Source organism: Phocoena phocoena, chromosome 11, assembly GCF_963924675.1.
Source record: "Phocoena phocoena chromosome 11, mPhoPho1.1, whole genome shotgun sequence".
NCBI lineage: Eukaryota > Metazoa > Chordata > Mammalia > Artiodactyla > Phocoenidae > Phocoena > Phocoena phocoena.
In genome coordinates, this window is record NC_089229.1 from 98595995 (window position 1) to 98609999 (window position 14005).

The window sequence follows — 14005 nt, forward strand, 5'->3', positions numbered from 1 at the left end:
AGATGCAGAGGACTGAGCAGTGCAACCGAGGACACGTGAGCAGGTGTGGAGATGGGGCCCAGCTCCCCCAGGACCCCACTCCTCCCCCGCCCCGGGGCCCAGAGGCTCAGCTACCATTGTGAGCAGGGCCTCCGTGCCCAACTCCCAGGGCTTCGGGGAAGCCAACACGTACGCAGATGCCAGAGGGCAATGAAAGGGCAGGGGCCGCTGCCACTGGAGCCAGTTGTCATTTTCCTGGGCACGGCCATTCCCAGGACACCCAGCTACAGGCCAGCCTGGCTCGCTCCTTCCCACACCGAAGAGGCAGCCCTCGGGCTCCTCGGCAACTGAATCCTCAAGGCAGCTTGGTCTGGTCCCTGCCCATGGGTGAGGCCCCATCTTTTCACCAAGAGATCATCCCAACCACAGAGATCTCATTCCTGCCACGGTTGAGCCCTGGAGCAGCAAGGTGGGGAACGGGGACAGGTGAAGGACTCCAGAGGCCCTGCCTGGTCCAGGGCACACCTGTCCCTCAGAGCCGGATGGCAAATGCAATCACAGTGTGTGACTTGCAGACAATGGGATGAGGCACCCCTGCTGGAGGACCAGCTCTGCCTGCCCAGGGCTCTCTCCAGCCCGGGAGGGCATCAGGGGTCACCAGGCACTTCCCTGAGGCCCCTGCAGTAGCTCACACCTTCTGCTCCTTCCCAAGAAGGGAACATTCTGGGCCTTCGAAGAATCCCAGGCCTCTGCTGACCCGGCAGGCCCCCATCTGGCTCTGCCCTCTCCACGATGGGACCAGAGTCTAAAGGGGTAGAGGTGGCAGAGCAGAAATCGTTTTGGGAACTGGAGATTTAGCAACCACTCTGGGGAAGGGAACTTCTGTAGAACCTAGGATGTCACCTCCAGGACCCAAGTTCTTTCACTTGGGCTCTGTGGGTGCCCTGTTCAAGATGGGGGGGGGGCGGTCCCATTGATGGGGAGGGTGCAGGCCAGGGCAGACACCCACCTAGGCAGCCAGTAACGGGGTGAGGGAGAGTAGGAACGAGACCGTCCACCACCACGCCCTGGCCCGTGCCTCCACCGGCCTTGCCCTCAGACCCTGCCCTCGTCTCACACTAGCAGCCCAGGACCGTGAGCTCACACCACCTCCTGCTTCCTCTGGACCCTCCCAGCCTTTCCCGCCCCGACCTTGGCCTCTCTCCGGGCTACACCTCGCCTCCCATTCTGGAGCACTCGAGGTTAACTCATGTCCCCCCACCCCAGCTGCAGGACTCTCCTCCCACCCCTGAGGGTCACAAGGGAGAAGCCCCTGGACTGGTCCTAGCTTCAGGGCTCCCTTTACCAAGGAGCTACCTTCCTTTCGGAAGCAGCACGACTGGATCCTCTGTTCCACTGTGGCCTCTGACCTCCTCCCGCCCCCCTGCCCAGAGCGCCGAGAACACAGCCGCCCCATCGCTTTGCTCTCATGTGCATTTATTGAGCGCCCACGGAGTGCATGGTCCTATGTCCAGGGTTCGGAGCCACCGTCCAGTCAAAAGGAGACCGGAGCTAGTACAGAGGACATTTCATAGCTGGGAAGGGGTGGGGAAGGGGGAGAACTAATCACAAAACAAATTCCTATTGGAAAGCAACAGAATCTCCTCTGAGAGTAATATATATTCTACGCACACACGCGCACGCACACACGCACACAGCCCTGGATGAACACGGACGTTACCGCTTGGCTGTATATGCAAGCACATACCAGTGTGCCGGGTAAAGGAACTAATAGGGATGCTGTCCGCGCACGCGCACCGCCGCACGCACAGCGTCTGGCTTACGCTATCAAAGGCGCTAGTCTCCAGGGTCTAGTGAAGCGATCTGTCCTAGATGCCTGCAGCATGCAAAACTTGAAGATCCGAGAGTCACGGTTAAGGAGGACGATGGGGACACGCGTGGACTCCTCCATCGGGGCCCGGCTGCCGCGCTGGCCGTGGCTCTCTGTCGGGACGACAGAGCCTCTGAGAAGGGCCCCCAGAGCAGAGCCGAGAAGCTGGAGGCCCTCTGTCCAGTGGCAGGGGCCTCAGGAGGCCGGCTGAGTTCACCGATCTCAAGGGCAGAGTGTCAGACTCCGGTTTGGAGCGTGTAGTCCTGCAAACAGGGTCCCTTGTGGCGGCGCCTCAGACGGAGGTGAGTTTCCGTGCTCGCTCGCTCTCTGCAGCCTCCCACGTGTGCTAACGCATTTTGTAGTAATTAGATACAGATGTTTCGCACAGCTGTCCCTTAAAATCCAAGTCTACTGTGAAATCGAGGTCTCGCTGCAAAGAAGGAGGAGCCGGGGCATCAGCGCGGAAGGAGGCGGGGACCGCCCCCCTCCCCGCAGGCAGAGGGCCGGGCGCATCTGCGCCGCTGGGGTTTTCCAGCTCAGGACTCCACTCCCCACCAACAGCCCTCGGGAGCCTCTTCCGGTGCCTCGTTACCCTCACGGGGAGGCCTTTGATTTCTAACCTAAGTAAGTCCTTCCTGTTAGAACACAGAGGTGTTCCCTCTGGTTTCATCCCGGGAGAAGTGGGGCGGTTGAGTCTCCCAGGGCGGAAGCCTCGGTGCACCCTCGGCGCCTGCCCGGCACGTGCCCGCACCCCGGGGGGCTCAGAAAGAATCACACGGCCTCCAGCCCCCCAGGCCAGCCTGAGGGATGCGAACCTGGTCTTCCAAGCCACCTCACACTGTTCTTTCCTGGCTCAGCTGGTCCTAAATGAGGCAAAGTCCATGGCCACAGCCTCTGTTCTCAAAACACCTCCCACCAAGGGCGGGAAGCTGTCCTCAAGGCTGGGAGGGTGTCCAGGGTGTCCTACAGAAAGGCTCCAGTTCCCCAGTCTTAAGGGGTCCAGGCTGGAGTCCTTGAAGGAGGCCGTCACATCCAAAGCCGCCTTCCTACCGCTGCCCCTGTAACTTTTCTGGTTCTGTACAAGGCAGCCAGGCCCCCCGGGGCAAGTGGGTCCTGGCAGCTCCCTGGAAGCCGGCCCCCCGGGTCCCCCCTCCTCTCTGACCCCGGCCTCACAGAGGCTGCCTCAGCACTCACCACGTTTTTGGCATTTGGCTTCATGGATATGGTCCCGTAGATCTCCTCCCCCCTCCGGACGGTGAGGTAGTCTTCCAAGTAGAAGACAGTCTGCTTCCAGTGGGTGTAGGGGGCGTCGGGGGCTGAAGGATGACAAGGAAGAGTTAGAGAAGACGTCTCAGAGGAGCTGGGACCCCGCGCGGACGACTCACTGAACACCGCAGCGAGCACTCTCGTTGGGTCAGACACCCAGCCCCTGCGCCTGCTCCAAGCCCGCAGGACGCCCCGCTCAGCCCAGGGACTCCTCCCGGGGTCAAGGCCCCACCCCCCGGGGACTGCGGGTCTTCGCTGGGGATCAGAAGAGAAACAAGCTGATATTACAAAGCCATACAAGGGGCGGCATTAACGACGAATCTCAAAATGCTACTGTTTTTCATTAGTTCAACAGAGTGAAGACTTTCAGACATTGTAGGGGAGAGATTTGGAGGGTGGCGCATCCTGTCTCCGCTTAAGTGACACCGTTCATGCCAACGCCACGGCTAAGCCGGTTTCGCCAATTCCACTGATACCCCAGTCCTACAAATAGCTTTCCCTGCCTGCCTCTCTGTCCTAAAACCAATCCTAGTTCCCTTGGCCCAGGCCTGCCCTGGGGTTTCAGCTGTGCCTTCCTACCCGGATGAATAGGAATAGGGGAAGATTCTTATTCCACGGACCCAACGCTGATCCACAGCTCACACCTCATGCATGATCCAAAGCCACACTGATGCTTGCACCTCCCCTCCCCTGTATTTGCCACGAAATCCCATCCATCCCTCTGGGCACCCTACAAATTCTACAACTAGATGAGGGGTCCTGTCTTATGGGCCCCCTTCCTCAGCAGCAGCTGTCCTTGGGACACTCTTCCCTCCCTCACCACCAGCCTCTCCCTTCCTCATTCTTCAAGGTCACAACCTTGGGCAAGCCTTGCCTGACCCAGCTGGATTAAGGGCACCCTGGGCTTATGTTACCACGGTGACTGTCATGCCCCTGCATAACCGTCTCTGTCTCTTTTTACGTGTTTGTGTCCTCCACAAGACTGCAATCTCCATGAGGGCCGGGGTCTGCTTACTGCTCTATCCTCAGAGCCCATCACCACCCTTGCTAGGTCTGTGAGTACCGAATAAATGAACGATGGTAAAAAGCCCCAGAGGGGGCGCGTTGTGACGCTTCAAGGTACCCAGAGGTGTTCGGTGACACCGCGGCTTTGGAACCTAAGGGTTGTAGAAGAACCCGTCTTACAGTCAGTTCCTCTTGCCCTTCAGGCTCTTGCCTCCCTCCACCAGGATTCAGGACTCATTAACACTGATTCCCTCTTTTCTTAGGACCAGAGCTAAAGGTGGGAAGACTTAGGGAGGATGTAGTAAGTGCCTTTCAAATACTTCAAAGGCTGTCACATGGAAGGACTTATATGTGGCCTTATAGATGGCTTTGGAGGCAGAACAAAGGCTAGACACTCAGAATCACTAGAAGGCAGAGTTTTAATCACAGGAAGGATTGGGGCTGCCCCACGACCGTGTATGCATACCTGCGGTCCGGCCCGGAGGAGTGCACACACAACCTGGCTGGGGATTTATCGTATGCCCAGTCAGACCAAGATCGTTCAAACCCCAAGATCTATTTTAATGGTGGTGAAGAGTCTGTCTGTCTGTGTCCTTTGCAATGAACCAGCTTGATCAAATGTCAGTGGTTTGGATACTCGAGTAGCCTTCGATGTGTGCATTTAGGAAATCGATGCAAACTCAAGGTCTAGTGGAGGGGAGGCAGCCTGAGGATTTGGAAGGGCTTGAAGGAGGATCATGTACATAGAGTCTGTGCCGCTCGGATCCTGGATCCCCAAACACACCCAGCCTTCCTGGCCTCCGAGGCGTACTGCGGCCCAGAGGCAAAGTCCACCTGCTCCCAGCACCTTCCCTTCCAACGACACCTAAACGAATTGTCAAAAGATCGTCTCCGGGGTGTGCAGAGGCTGGTAGCGTATGACTGACAGCACTGTCGCCCCCGCTGCCACGCACGCCTACCCAGACAGGTGTCTCTCCTGTTCTTAAAGACCTTCAGGCAAGGAGATTCCAGCAGCTACCTTCTGCCTCCTAATCAGATGCCTGTGAGACTCCCAGAGACTTCACTGGCTCAGCTCTGCCAGCCAGCGAGCCCAGAAGTCCACCTCTGATGCTGGTCGCCCAAAAGACATCAGCCTTGGGTTGGAGGAGAGTGACATTTCCCCTTGACATCAACATCAAAAGGTTAAGAACTTCCCCAAACATCTCATTTCCATGATGGGTCCACGGACTCATTGCTAAATCAGTTTTCTCAATGCAGGTTCTCCATCAAGGTGTCCAGGAGAAGTGGATGACAGTCCAGATGTTTTGACTCTGGTCCTAGAGATCTGAATTCAGTAATTCTGGGGTGTGAGATGGGGCCAGGCTTGCCAGAACGTAAAAGTCTCCCCCCAGGTGTTGGAGATACACAGCCAGTTGCTGTGCAGACCCAATCATTTACATCTAATACATCTCTTGGGTGGGTATCAGTGGAAGGGACATTTAATGAGGCAACAGTAGGCCCAGTGTCCAGTCTCCACTTTGCCAAGCATTTACACTGTGACCCTGGGGCTCATTTTCTACACCTGCAGAAAGTTTATCTCCCTGTGAGGATAGGTGATGGGAAGGGGAAAGGAAACACTGAGGACAACCGGCCTCCTGCTGTGCCCAGGACCGTTTTCCTGGTGCAATTATCTGTAGCTCTCCCTTTCACTCTCAAAGTGTCCTCATTTGAAAGATGAATTATATGGTCCCCTTATCTGTAACACAGCAGGCCCAGGTTAGGGTACTGCTAAGCCATTGAATTAGGTGCTTATTTAATCATTGTGAAAAGTGGCATATCATTTCACTTATCCATCAACTATGGCTCTGGCCTGTAAAGCAGTGCTGCCTCATTGTCGTGGTCTGGAATGTTCTAGGGATTCTCCAGACAGTTGCTGTGCACAAGGGTGAGCGTTCAGTATCACTGTGGACCACGACACCCAGAGTTCTGGTCAGTGGACAAGCCTTTCCCTCCCGCTCTGCCCCAACTACAGCCTTCAAGACAGTGTAAGTGGCTTTCAGGCTTCCTCGTTATGACCGTACCGTCATTCACTCGCGCGTGCATTCACTCATTCGGGCATTCAGCAGACATCCACTCAGGATGCCTGCCATGTGGTCCTAAATGTGGGGAACAGCAGCCAGTACAGCCTCGCCCCCTGAGATCCTGCAGCCTAAGTGAGAAGACACTCAGGTAGCTGGCCATAAAGTCCGGTGGGAGTCGTGACCGAGGATGGAGGTGGGGGTGCACAGGGGGCTGCAGGAAAAAATGGCTGGGGCCTCTCACAGGAAGATTTTCCCTGGTGCTTCTGGAGAGGGAGTGGAGTCCTGCCTCCTCTTTCTCCTCCCAATGGCTAAGTGGCTGGTACTTCTTTCTGGAATTTAATACTTTTTCTAGCTGTAAATTTGTAACTCTGTTCCCCGGGGGGGGTTCACAGGCTTTTTGGAGAATTAAAGACTATGCACGAAGAAGCTTCTCTGACCTGAGAAAATGGCTCAGTGTCACAGGGTGGCAAAGCTGGGAAGGGGTGCCAGGCCGTCGAGGTCCAACCGTGTCATTTCACTCATAATGAGCCCAAGGCCCAGAAAGGAGCTCACTTAAGAGCACCTCCACGGCCTGAAGGGCTTCCTGGCAAAACTAGGACTTAGCGCAGGCCTGCTTCTACTCTGGGTACTGCCCTTCCAGCAGTAGCCCCAGGGGGCCCAGTTCCCATTTCCTACCCCGCCCTCCGAGGCTGTGTCCAAGGGGCGGGGCAGCTGTGCTGGCACAGCCTGGAACCCTGGGCGCTTGTGCCCGTTTGCAGCGGCTTCTGCCCGGAGCCACAGCAGGCAGACACCAGCACCATTCACGGGGACTGTTTGCAAGCCTCACAAGCCGCGACGTGCTTTCACGTGGGTCTCCCGGAGCAGCTGCAAACCTTGGGGGCCGATGGCGAGGGGCCGCTTACAGCAGGCTGCACTTCGCCCGAAGTTCAAAGCCAGCTGAGACCAAACGATACCTTGTTTAGGCCTACACATACGCATGATAAAACTTTTTAAAATAGCAGGGGATAAGGAACTGAACATTCAGGATAATGCTCATTTAGAGGCGATGTGGAGGGAGGGGATAAGATGGGACCATCCGGGTAGCAGCAAAGGTGTTGGTAGTATTTAAGCCCTTGAGTTAGATGGTGAGCTCACAGGGATTTATTATGTGACTCTGAATTACTTGACTTGCATGTATTAATTCTAATCATATTTATTCATAATGTATTTCTGGTTAATATTTACATTCTAATTAACAATAGTTTATCTCTTGATATTAACTAATGTATTTACATTCTAATAATAATTAGAATTATTACCTTCTAGTTAATAATGCATTCTAGTTACTATTACATTCTAATTAATAACACTTTATTTACGATCTGTTACTGAGTTAGGTGGCAAGTTCACAGGTGTCCCTTGTATTAATTAAAAAGTAAGCAAAAAGTGAACTGTGCGTGATCCAATGATGGTAGCACGTCATGAGCCACGAATTAGGATTAATCTAATTCCGTGCATCTGAGGTCCTTAAAAACAAAGGAGAAATGTTCTTTCCTTGCTGGTCAGAGTGCAGAGGGTCTGAGTAAAGCCCACTGCCAAAGCCATGCCAGCTGGAAGATGGCCAAGATGGTAAAGATGGTACGTGCTGGACCAAAACCACGCTGTCATCGCCAGAAACAGATCACCTCAGGGAAAGAAAAACGCAGCCTGGAGCTACGGGGCTGGAGCCCAGGCTTTAGAGACACAGAACTCTTTCCAGAGTACCCTTGCCCCCTGACTTTCCCATCACCTGCGGCAGGGCGGACCCTGGGGGAGGCATCCCCCAGGGATGGAGGAAGCAGAGCCAGCCACCGTGGCTCCATCCCTGGCCTCCAGTCACAGGCACCGTCCTCGATCGGGGCCTTCCTCAGCCCTCACTGCCCCAACCCTCACCATTGCAAGGCTGAGTCTCACCCATCCTTCAAGGTCCAGGTTAAATATCCCTTCCTCCTGCTGCCTGTTCCTGCACACCCACCGAGAAGATAAGCTCGTCTGCTGCTCCCGTACGGAGGGTAGCAGCTGACAGTGACCTGGATCGGGGCTCTCTGGTCTCTTCCCCAGGATGAGGCGGCACCAGCGCTGGCCTGGCTGACGGAGACCAGAAGACCCTAGTCTTGATGGTCAGGAGACACCAACTCTGGAAGAAGCCCTTCTGTGAGGGATTAGGTGAAGTCTCTTGTCCGTTCTCTCCCACGAGAAAATTCCAGGCTCAGATGCCTTCACTAAGGAATTCCAGCAATCATTTAAAAAAGAAATTATCACTGAGCCTTCAAAAACTCTTGCAGCAGATAAAGGAGGAGGAAACACTCCCCAACTTATTCTACGAGATCAGAATTACTCTGTTGGCAAAGTCAGAGAGAGAGAGATTCACAAGAAAACAGATCTACAGACCCAGGGTCACTCATCTGTATAGATGTAAAATACATCAACGAGGTGTCAGAAAACTGGGCAACACAGACAAAGGATGAAACAACATGAGCAAGTGGGATCGCTGTCACCACGTGAAAGAGGACCACTGGCACCATGGCTGCAGGAAGTGAATAATCGTATCTTGGTAGAACTCACCTATCCCTGCCACGTGCACGCCCAGCCCCGGTGACAAGCTCCCAATTCCCAGGAAGACCTCCCGCGAGTGGTCAGGATGAACGCATGCTCAGGGCAGGAATCCTAGCTTCGTAAACGCATTGAACAGAGATCTGCTTAGAAATCTCGGAGCCACACCCCCGCTGGGAGGAGCTAGGAAGACAGAGATTAATGAGACGTGAGCCCAGCGGGGGGCGGGGGGGGGGGGGGGAGACGCAGGTCTGCAGAAGGCGATGGAAATGTTCAGAGAACAATGGCACAACCTACATTGGAATCCTGGGTAGTTGTTTACAAAAAAGAGATTGGATATATCTCCACGCGGCTATGGCGGCGTCTCCAAGACACATGGTTAACTAAAGACGGGGAGCAGGGGCAGTGTGTATGGTGCGAGCCGACCTGTGTTTTCGAGAAAAGTGTAGCTGGATGTCATACTCCGGTCATGGAAGATACCACCAGCGGAGGCAGCTGGGTCTACGATTCACAGAAATCTATGGACTATTTTTGCAACTTCTCGTGAGTCTATAATTATTTCAAATAAAGAGGAAAAAGAGTGTATATAGGTCCGTAGCTGCTTGTGCACCACTGAAATCGTGAACAAATATGCCTCAGGCACGGGATCGGGACGGGTGGGGGAGAGGTCTTTTTCCTTAACTTTTTATGCCCCTTTTTATACCCTTTCGTTATCTTTTTGTCAGACTGCACCCGTATCGCTTTAAGCATGGCCATGACAGACGTAAGCACAGGACGTTAGGGAGCCCCAGGAAGAAGGCCTAACCTTGACCCTAGAGGGAAGGAGGGGATCATAATACCTGAGCTGAGAGATGCAGCCTGAGCCGGAGGTGGCCAGGTGAGGAGAGGGATGGGGGAGCTGCCATAGGCTGAATCGTCTCCCCCCAGAATTCATGTGCCGGAGCCCCGACCCCCAGGATCTCTGAATATGAACGTATTCGGAGAGAATGTCTTTAGTTAAAACGAGGCCCTTAGTGTGGGCCCTCGTCCAATCTGGCTGGTGCCCTTGTAGAGCAAGGAGATTAGGACACTCGCAGAGACACCAGGGATGGGCACAGAGGAAGGACCATGTGAAGACACGGCGAGAAGGCGGCCATTGGCAAGCCGAGGAGAGAGGCCTCAAGAGAAAACTCCAGAGGCCACCAGAACCACGAGGAATACTTGGTTACAGTGGCCCCAGCAGACAAATACAGCAGGGAAGGAGACAAATCTGACAGAAGACCACTGCCCTGTGGATGGACGAGGGGTTGGGGCGTGCAGAGGCCACGGCCGAGGGACTGGAGATGCCTGGGCGCAGAGAGCTGCCCGGCCAGCGTGTGCTGGGCTGCGTGTGTGGCAGCAAAGGGGTGGGGGGGACGGCACAGCGCGAAGGGTGCTGAGAGACGAGGCTGGGGAAGTGGGATGGGGCCGGTCAGGGGACCAACCCCCTGCCATTTACCAGGCTAAAAGCAATCTGGGCTTATCTGCTACAGGCAGTGAGGCACTTCTGAAGGAGTTTGGAGCACGTCAGGGACTTAATGAGGATGGACAGAAGCTGGGAAGGCAGGAAGGAGACGTAGAGCCAGGTTGCAGCCTAGGGAAGCAGACACTGAATCCGTCATCAGGCGCCTCCCTATCCTCCACCCACACAGAGGGGGCTCGGGAAACACTAAATGAACAAACGTGCACTTGAAAGGTGGCCTCCACGCCTGCCTCTCCCCACCCGACACTTGCTCTCAGCTCTGGCCACACCAGCCACAAGTTTTTTACCTTCTCCTCGGGCAGCCAAAACCCTGGGGACGTGCGATTCCTCCACGGCTGGAGAGGCTTAGGAGGTGCTAAGTGAGGGCCCCTGGCTGATGCCCCCGGCCCTTGCCCCATATCCAAGCCGGGGAGGTCACTTCCCGCAGAGCCTTAGCACGAGGCCAGGAGGGTCTGGAAGGCCAGCAGAAGGCTCACCTGTGGAAAACCCCATTTTTTTGTGGCACTTGGTAAATTCGATATTGAAATAGGTGACCAGGGCGTGGACGTAGTCATTGCGCTGTATCTGCAGGCAGAAGGCAGATGTGAAGGACAGCTCCTCCGTCTTCACCGTGTAGATGTCCACCTCCTGCAGCCCAGAGAAGAGAGAATGCAGACGCTTAGTGCCTCCACCGGGTCTGGGCCGTCCTCAGCTTCATTCCCCAGGGAGACTATGGATGGCAGACTCCCCAGGGTGTCATGGCTCTTCGGGGGACTTCCCAGGCCCCCCCCCCCACCATGACCTCCTCCATCCTTTCTAGGGTGGAGTCTGCGAAGGCAATGCTGCAAAGAGATTTGAGTCACAGCCTGAGGACAACAGAATCAGGAAGGTAAATCTTCTGGGGATGAGTGCTGATGCGGGGGAGGGGAGAGGAGAAGAGGATGAATTAGAGCATCTGTAAACCCAACCCAAATATCCTCAGAGCAGTCCCCCTCGGCATCACTAGTGCATCTAGCTGTTCTCAGGCTGTGATCCCTGGAGGAGCACGTCGGCATCACCGGCGGCGGGGTGGAGCGGGGATTCCAAGGGGTGGGGTGGGGTGGGGAGGGCATCCCAGACCTACTGAATCAAGGCAGTAGTGCGTGCCCTGTCAAGCCCTCCCAGGTTCCGGCGGACCTGACTGCTCCCTTCCCAGCAATGCGAGGTATGGAGTATTATCTCAGGAGTGAGGACGGAGCCCGCACGGTCACAGACTGAGCCTGGGCAAGTCAGCCGACCATTTACCACAAGCCCGGACAGTTAAAAACAAATGAAAGGGGCTTCCCTGGTGGCGCAGTGGTTGAGAGTCCGCCTGCCGATGCAGGGGACACGGGTTCGTGCCCTGGTCTGGGAGGATCCCACATGCTGCAGAGCGGCTGGGCCCGTGAGCCATGGCCGCTGAGCCTGCGCGTCTGGAGCCTGTGCTCCGCAACAGGAGAGGCCACAGCAGTGAGAGGCCCGCGTACCACACAAAAAAAAAAAAAAAAAAAAAAACAAATGAAAGGGGGAAATAAGAGGTGAGAACTTTTCAGTTCCAGCTAGGAATGGACAACACAAGGAACTCATCGTTCTAACAGTTTCAGCTGGGGAGTGGTTGCACATCAGTCTTGCTGGGAGCGGGAGTAAAATGAACAATGGTTTGCAGCATGGTGCCCTTTCTGCGAGAAGGATGCTGACCCGTCGTCGGCCGGCTCCAGCAAGACACAGCAGACCTCCCAAGGCCCAGGAGGCATCCCTCCCACTGCCGGGCTGTATGGCAGAGACCTCCGTCCTGAAAGCTCTGTACGGGCCAGACAGACACCTGTGTGCCTGGAACGGTCCCCGGGGCGCCCCTGAGACCCGGATGATGGAAGATGTTGGGAGTGACTAGGAGAGAGGGGTCTCCGGGTGGGGAAACAAGAGCAGCGAAGAGACAGAGACTTTTATCTCTACACGTTTCTAGGATGAATAAAGGAAGAACTGATGCAAAGCATCCTGGGGACTTCAAAGCCAAGTCCTGTCTCCGCAGGAGGGCAGTGGACAGAGGCGCAGGTGAGGTCGAGGCAGCCAGCCAGCCCAGAGCCTTGTTACGGTGCGGGCTGGCAGCTGTGACCTCCTCTGACCTGTCGGTTGGGAAGAGGGTGGGACTGCAGGTGCAGGGGACCGTGGGAGCCTTCGATGTCGGTGACATCACTTCAGATGCAAGCTTAAGGACGGGGAACAGGGCTAAAGGTCCCTGTGAGCCCGGGGGTCAGGCGTGCAGAACTCGATGGGGTTAGAAAGCCAGTCCCCTTTTACCCCAAGAATGCAAGAGCCCTGGGGAGCATCCCCAGGTAGTGGCTGCCGTGGGCTCCTGCGCTCCCCCTGGGAGGATGCGCTCACTGCCAGCCAGGCAGCCAATCCTTCCCCGATGTCTCCAGTCGGTAGGTCCTGCTTCTAAACTAGCGAGCAGGGCCCTCACCAGCCTCTGTAACTTCCACCCACGGAACAAGCCACTGCCCGCTTGTGCTCACGTGGGTCCCCTAAACCTTTTCTTCTCCAGCATAAACTGCATCTCCTGAGTCATGGCTTCTGACGCCGTCACCCTCCTGATCTGGGACCCGGTTCTAGCAGCCTCTGACCTCGAAGCTCACTCTGCCGGCTCCAGCCGCCTTTAGCCGGCCAAGCCCCTCCCCACAACATCCCTCTCATAATCCTTCTTTCTGGGACCCGAGCGCAGGGGGGAGGGTCCTTCATTACATGTCACCCTGTTAGTTTGGGCCACTGCCCAGAGTGGGGAAATCTTTTTAGCCCCAGTACCTGTCAGCTTATGACGTTTGCCACCCCTCTCGGCCACGTGGCTGCAGGTCCCTCCAGCCCAAAGACTCTTAGCGCAGCTGTGCTTAACTGTGATTTTGTTAAGGGCTTCAGCAGAGTCCACTGGGCCGGGCTCACGCTGTCTACATTCACTGACGTTTCCTCTCCTTCTCCACTGGGGCCAGCCCGCCAGGCTCCAGGCTCCTTCCAAGGTCCCCGTCCCTTTCTCTCGGGCGCCCGCGGCCACGGGCCTCGCCTGGTCTTTCCACTCTGCTTCTGGCTCATCTCAGGGGTCTCACCACCTCCGCCCCTGTCCGCACCATTAGACTGGAGCCCTTTAGACGCGGGGTCTGGACGTTATGGTCTGTGCGCCCTCAGTGAGCGATGTAACCCCTGACACGCACCACTCTTCTCCTAAAACTGTCTCCCTGCCTGAGGACTCTCCTTCCCATCCCCTCCCCAGGCTTCTCCTTCAGACCAACCAGCTAATCTCTCTGAGATGCATGCACACCATGCCAATCCCTGGATCTAAAGCCTTCCACGACTTTCCATGGTTTACCTAAAAGGATCCAAGCCTCTTGGCCTGGACTCAGAGAGGGGCCTGGGAAGTAGACTCATCTGGACCTGGTTCCTTTCTCCTCTGTCCTCGCCTCACTTCGTCACCACTCTCAGCCTGCACAAGAACAACGATGCACATGCACGCACACACGCACGCACACACACACACACACACACAGCACCCCATCTATCGGGGATTCCGTCTCTATAGGGTCTCAGATGTCCATCAACCAATGTCAGCCACCAATGCCCTGACAGCGTTCTCTAGGTCCTGTGGACATTTGCATCTTGATAGGGGCCGCCGAAGGAGCAAAAACCGTCCAGACTGAAAGGATGATCTGCGTTAGAATGGGCGCGAGGGAGGCGACCGCTGGTCTCTGGAGTGGGGACAGGCAGTCTGTG

At 55.8% G+C, this 14005-nt stretch overlaps 1 protein-coding gene across 3 annotated transcripts in view; it reads right to left on the bottom strand.

The window, feature by feature from the left end:
• Positions 1 to 1442: 1442 nt before the first annotated feature.
• The window catches only part of PRMT8 (protein arginine methyltransferase 8), a 79060-nt gene continuing 66497 nt past the window's right edge, over positions 1443 to 14005 (bottom strand). For 2 of the 3 annotated variants that reach the window (XM_065887662.1, XM_065887664.1), the window contains exons 8-10: positions 10729 to 10879; positions 3044 to 3165; positions 2196 to 2279 (exon numbers count right to left, since the gene is read on the bottom strand). In XM_065887662.1, the coding sequence (XP_065743734.1) occupies positions 2196 to 2279; positions 3044 to 3165; positions 10729 to 10879 (357 nt within the window). Of the gene's footprint in view, positions 2280 to 3043; positions 3166 to 10728; positions 10880 to 14005 lie in introns of all 3 variants that reach the window. The other variant, XM_065887661.1, reaches the window with a different exon arrangement.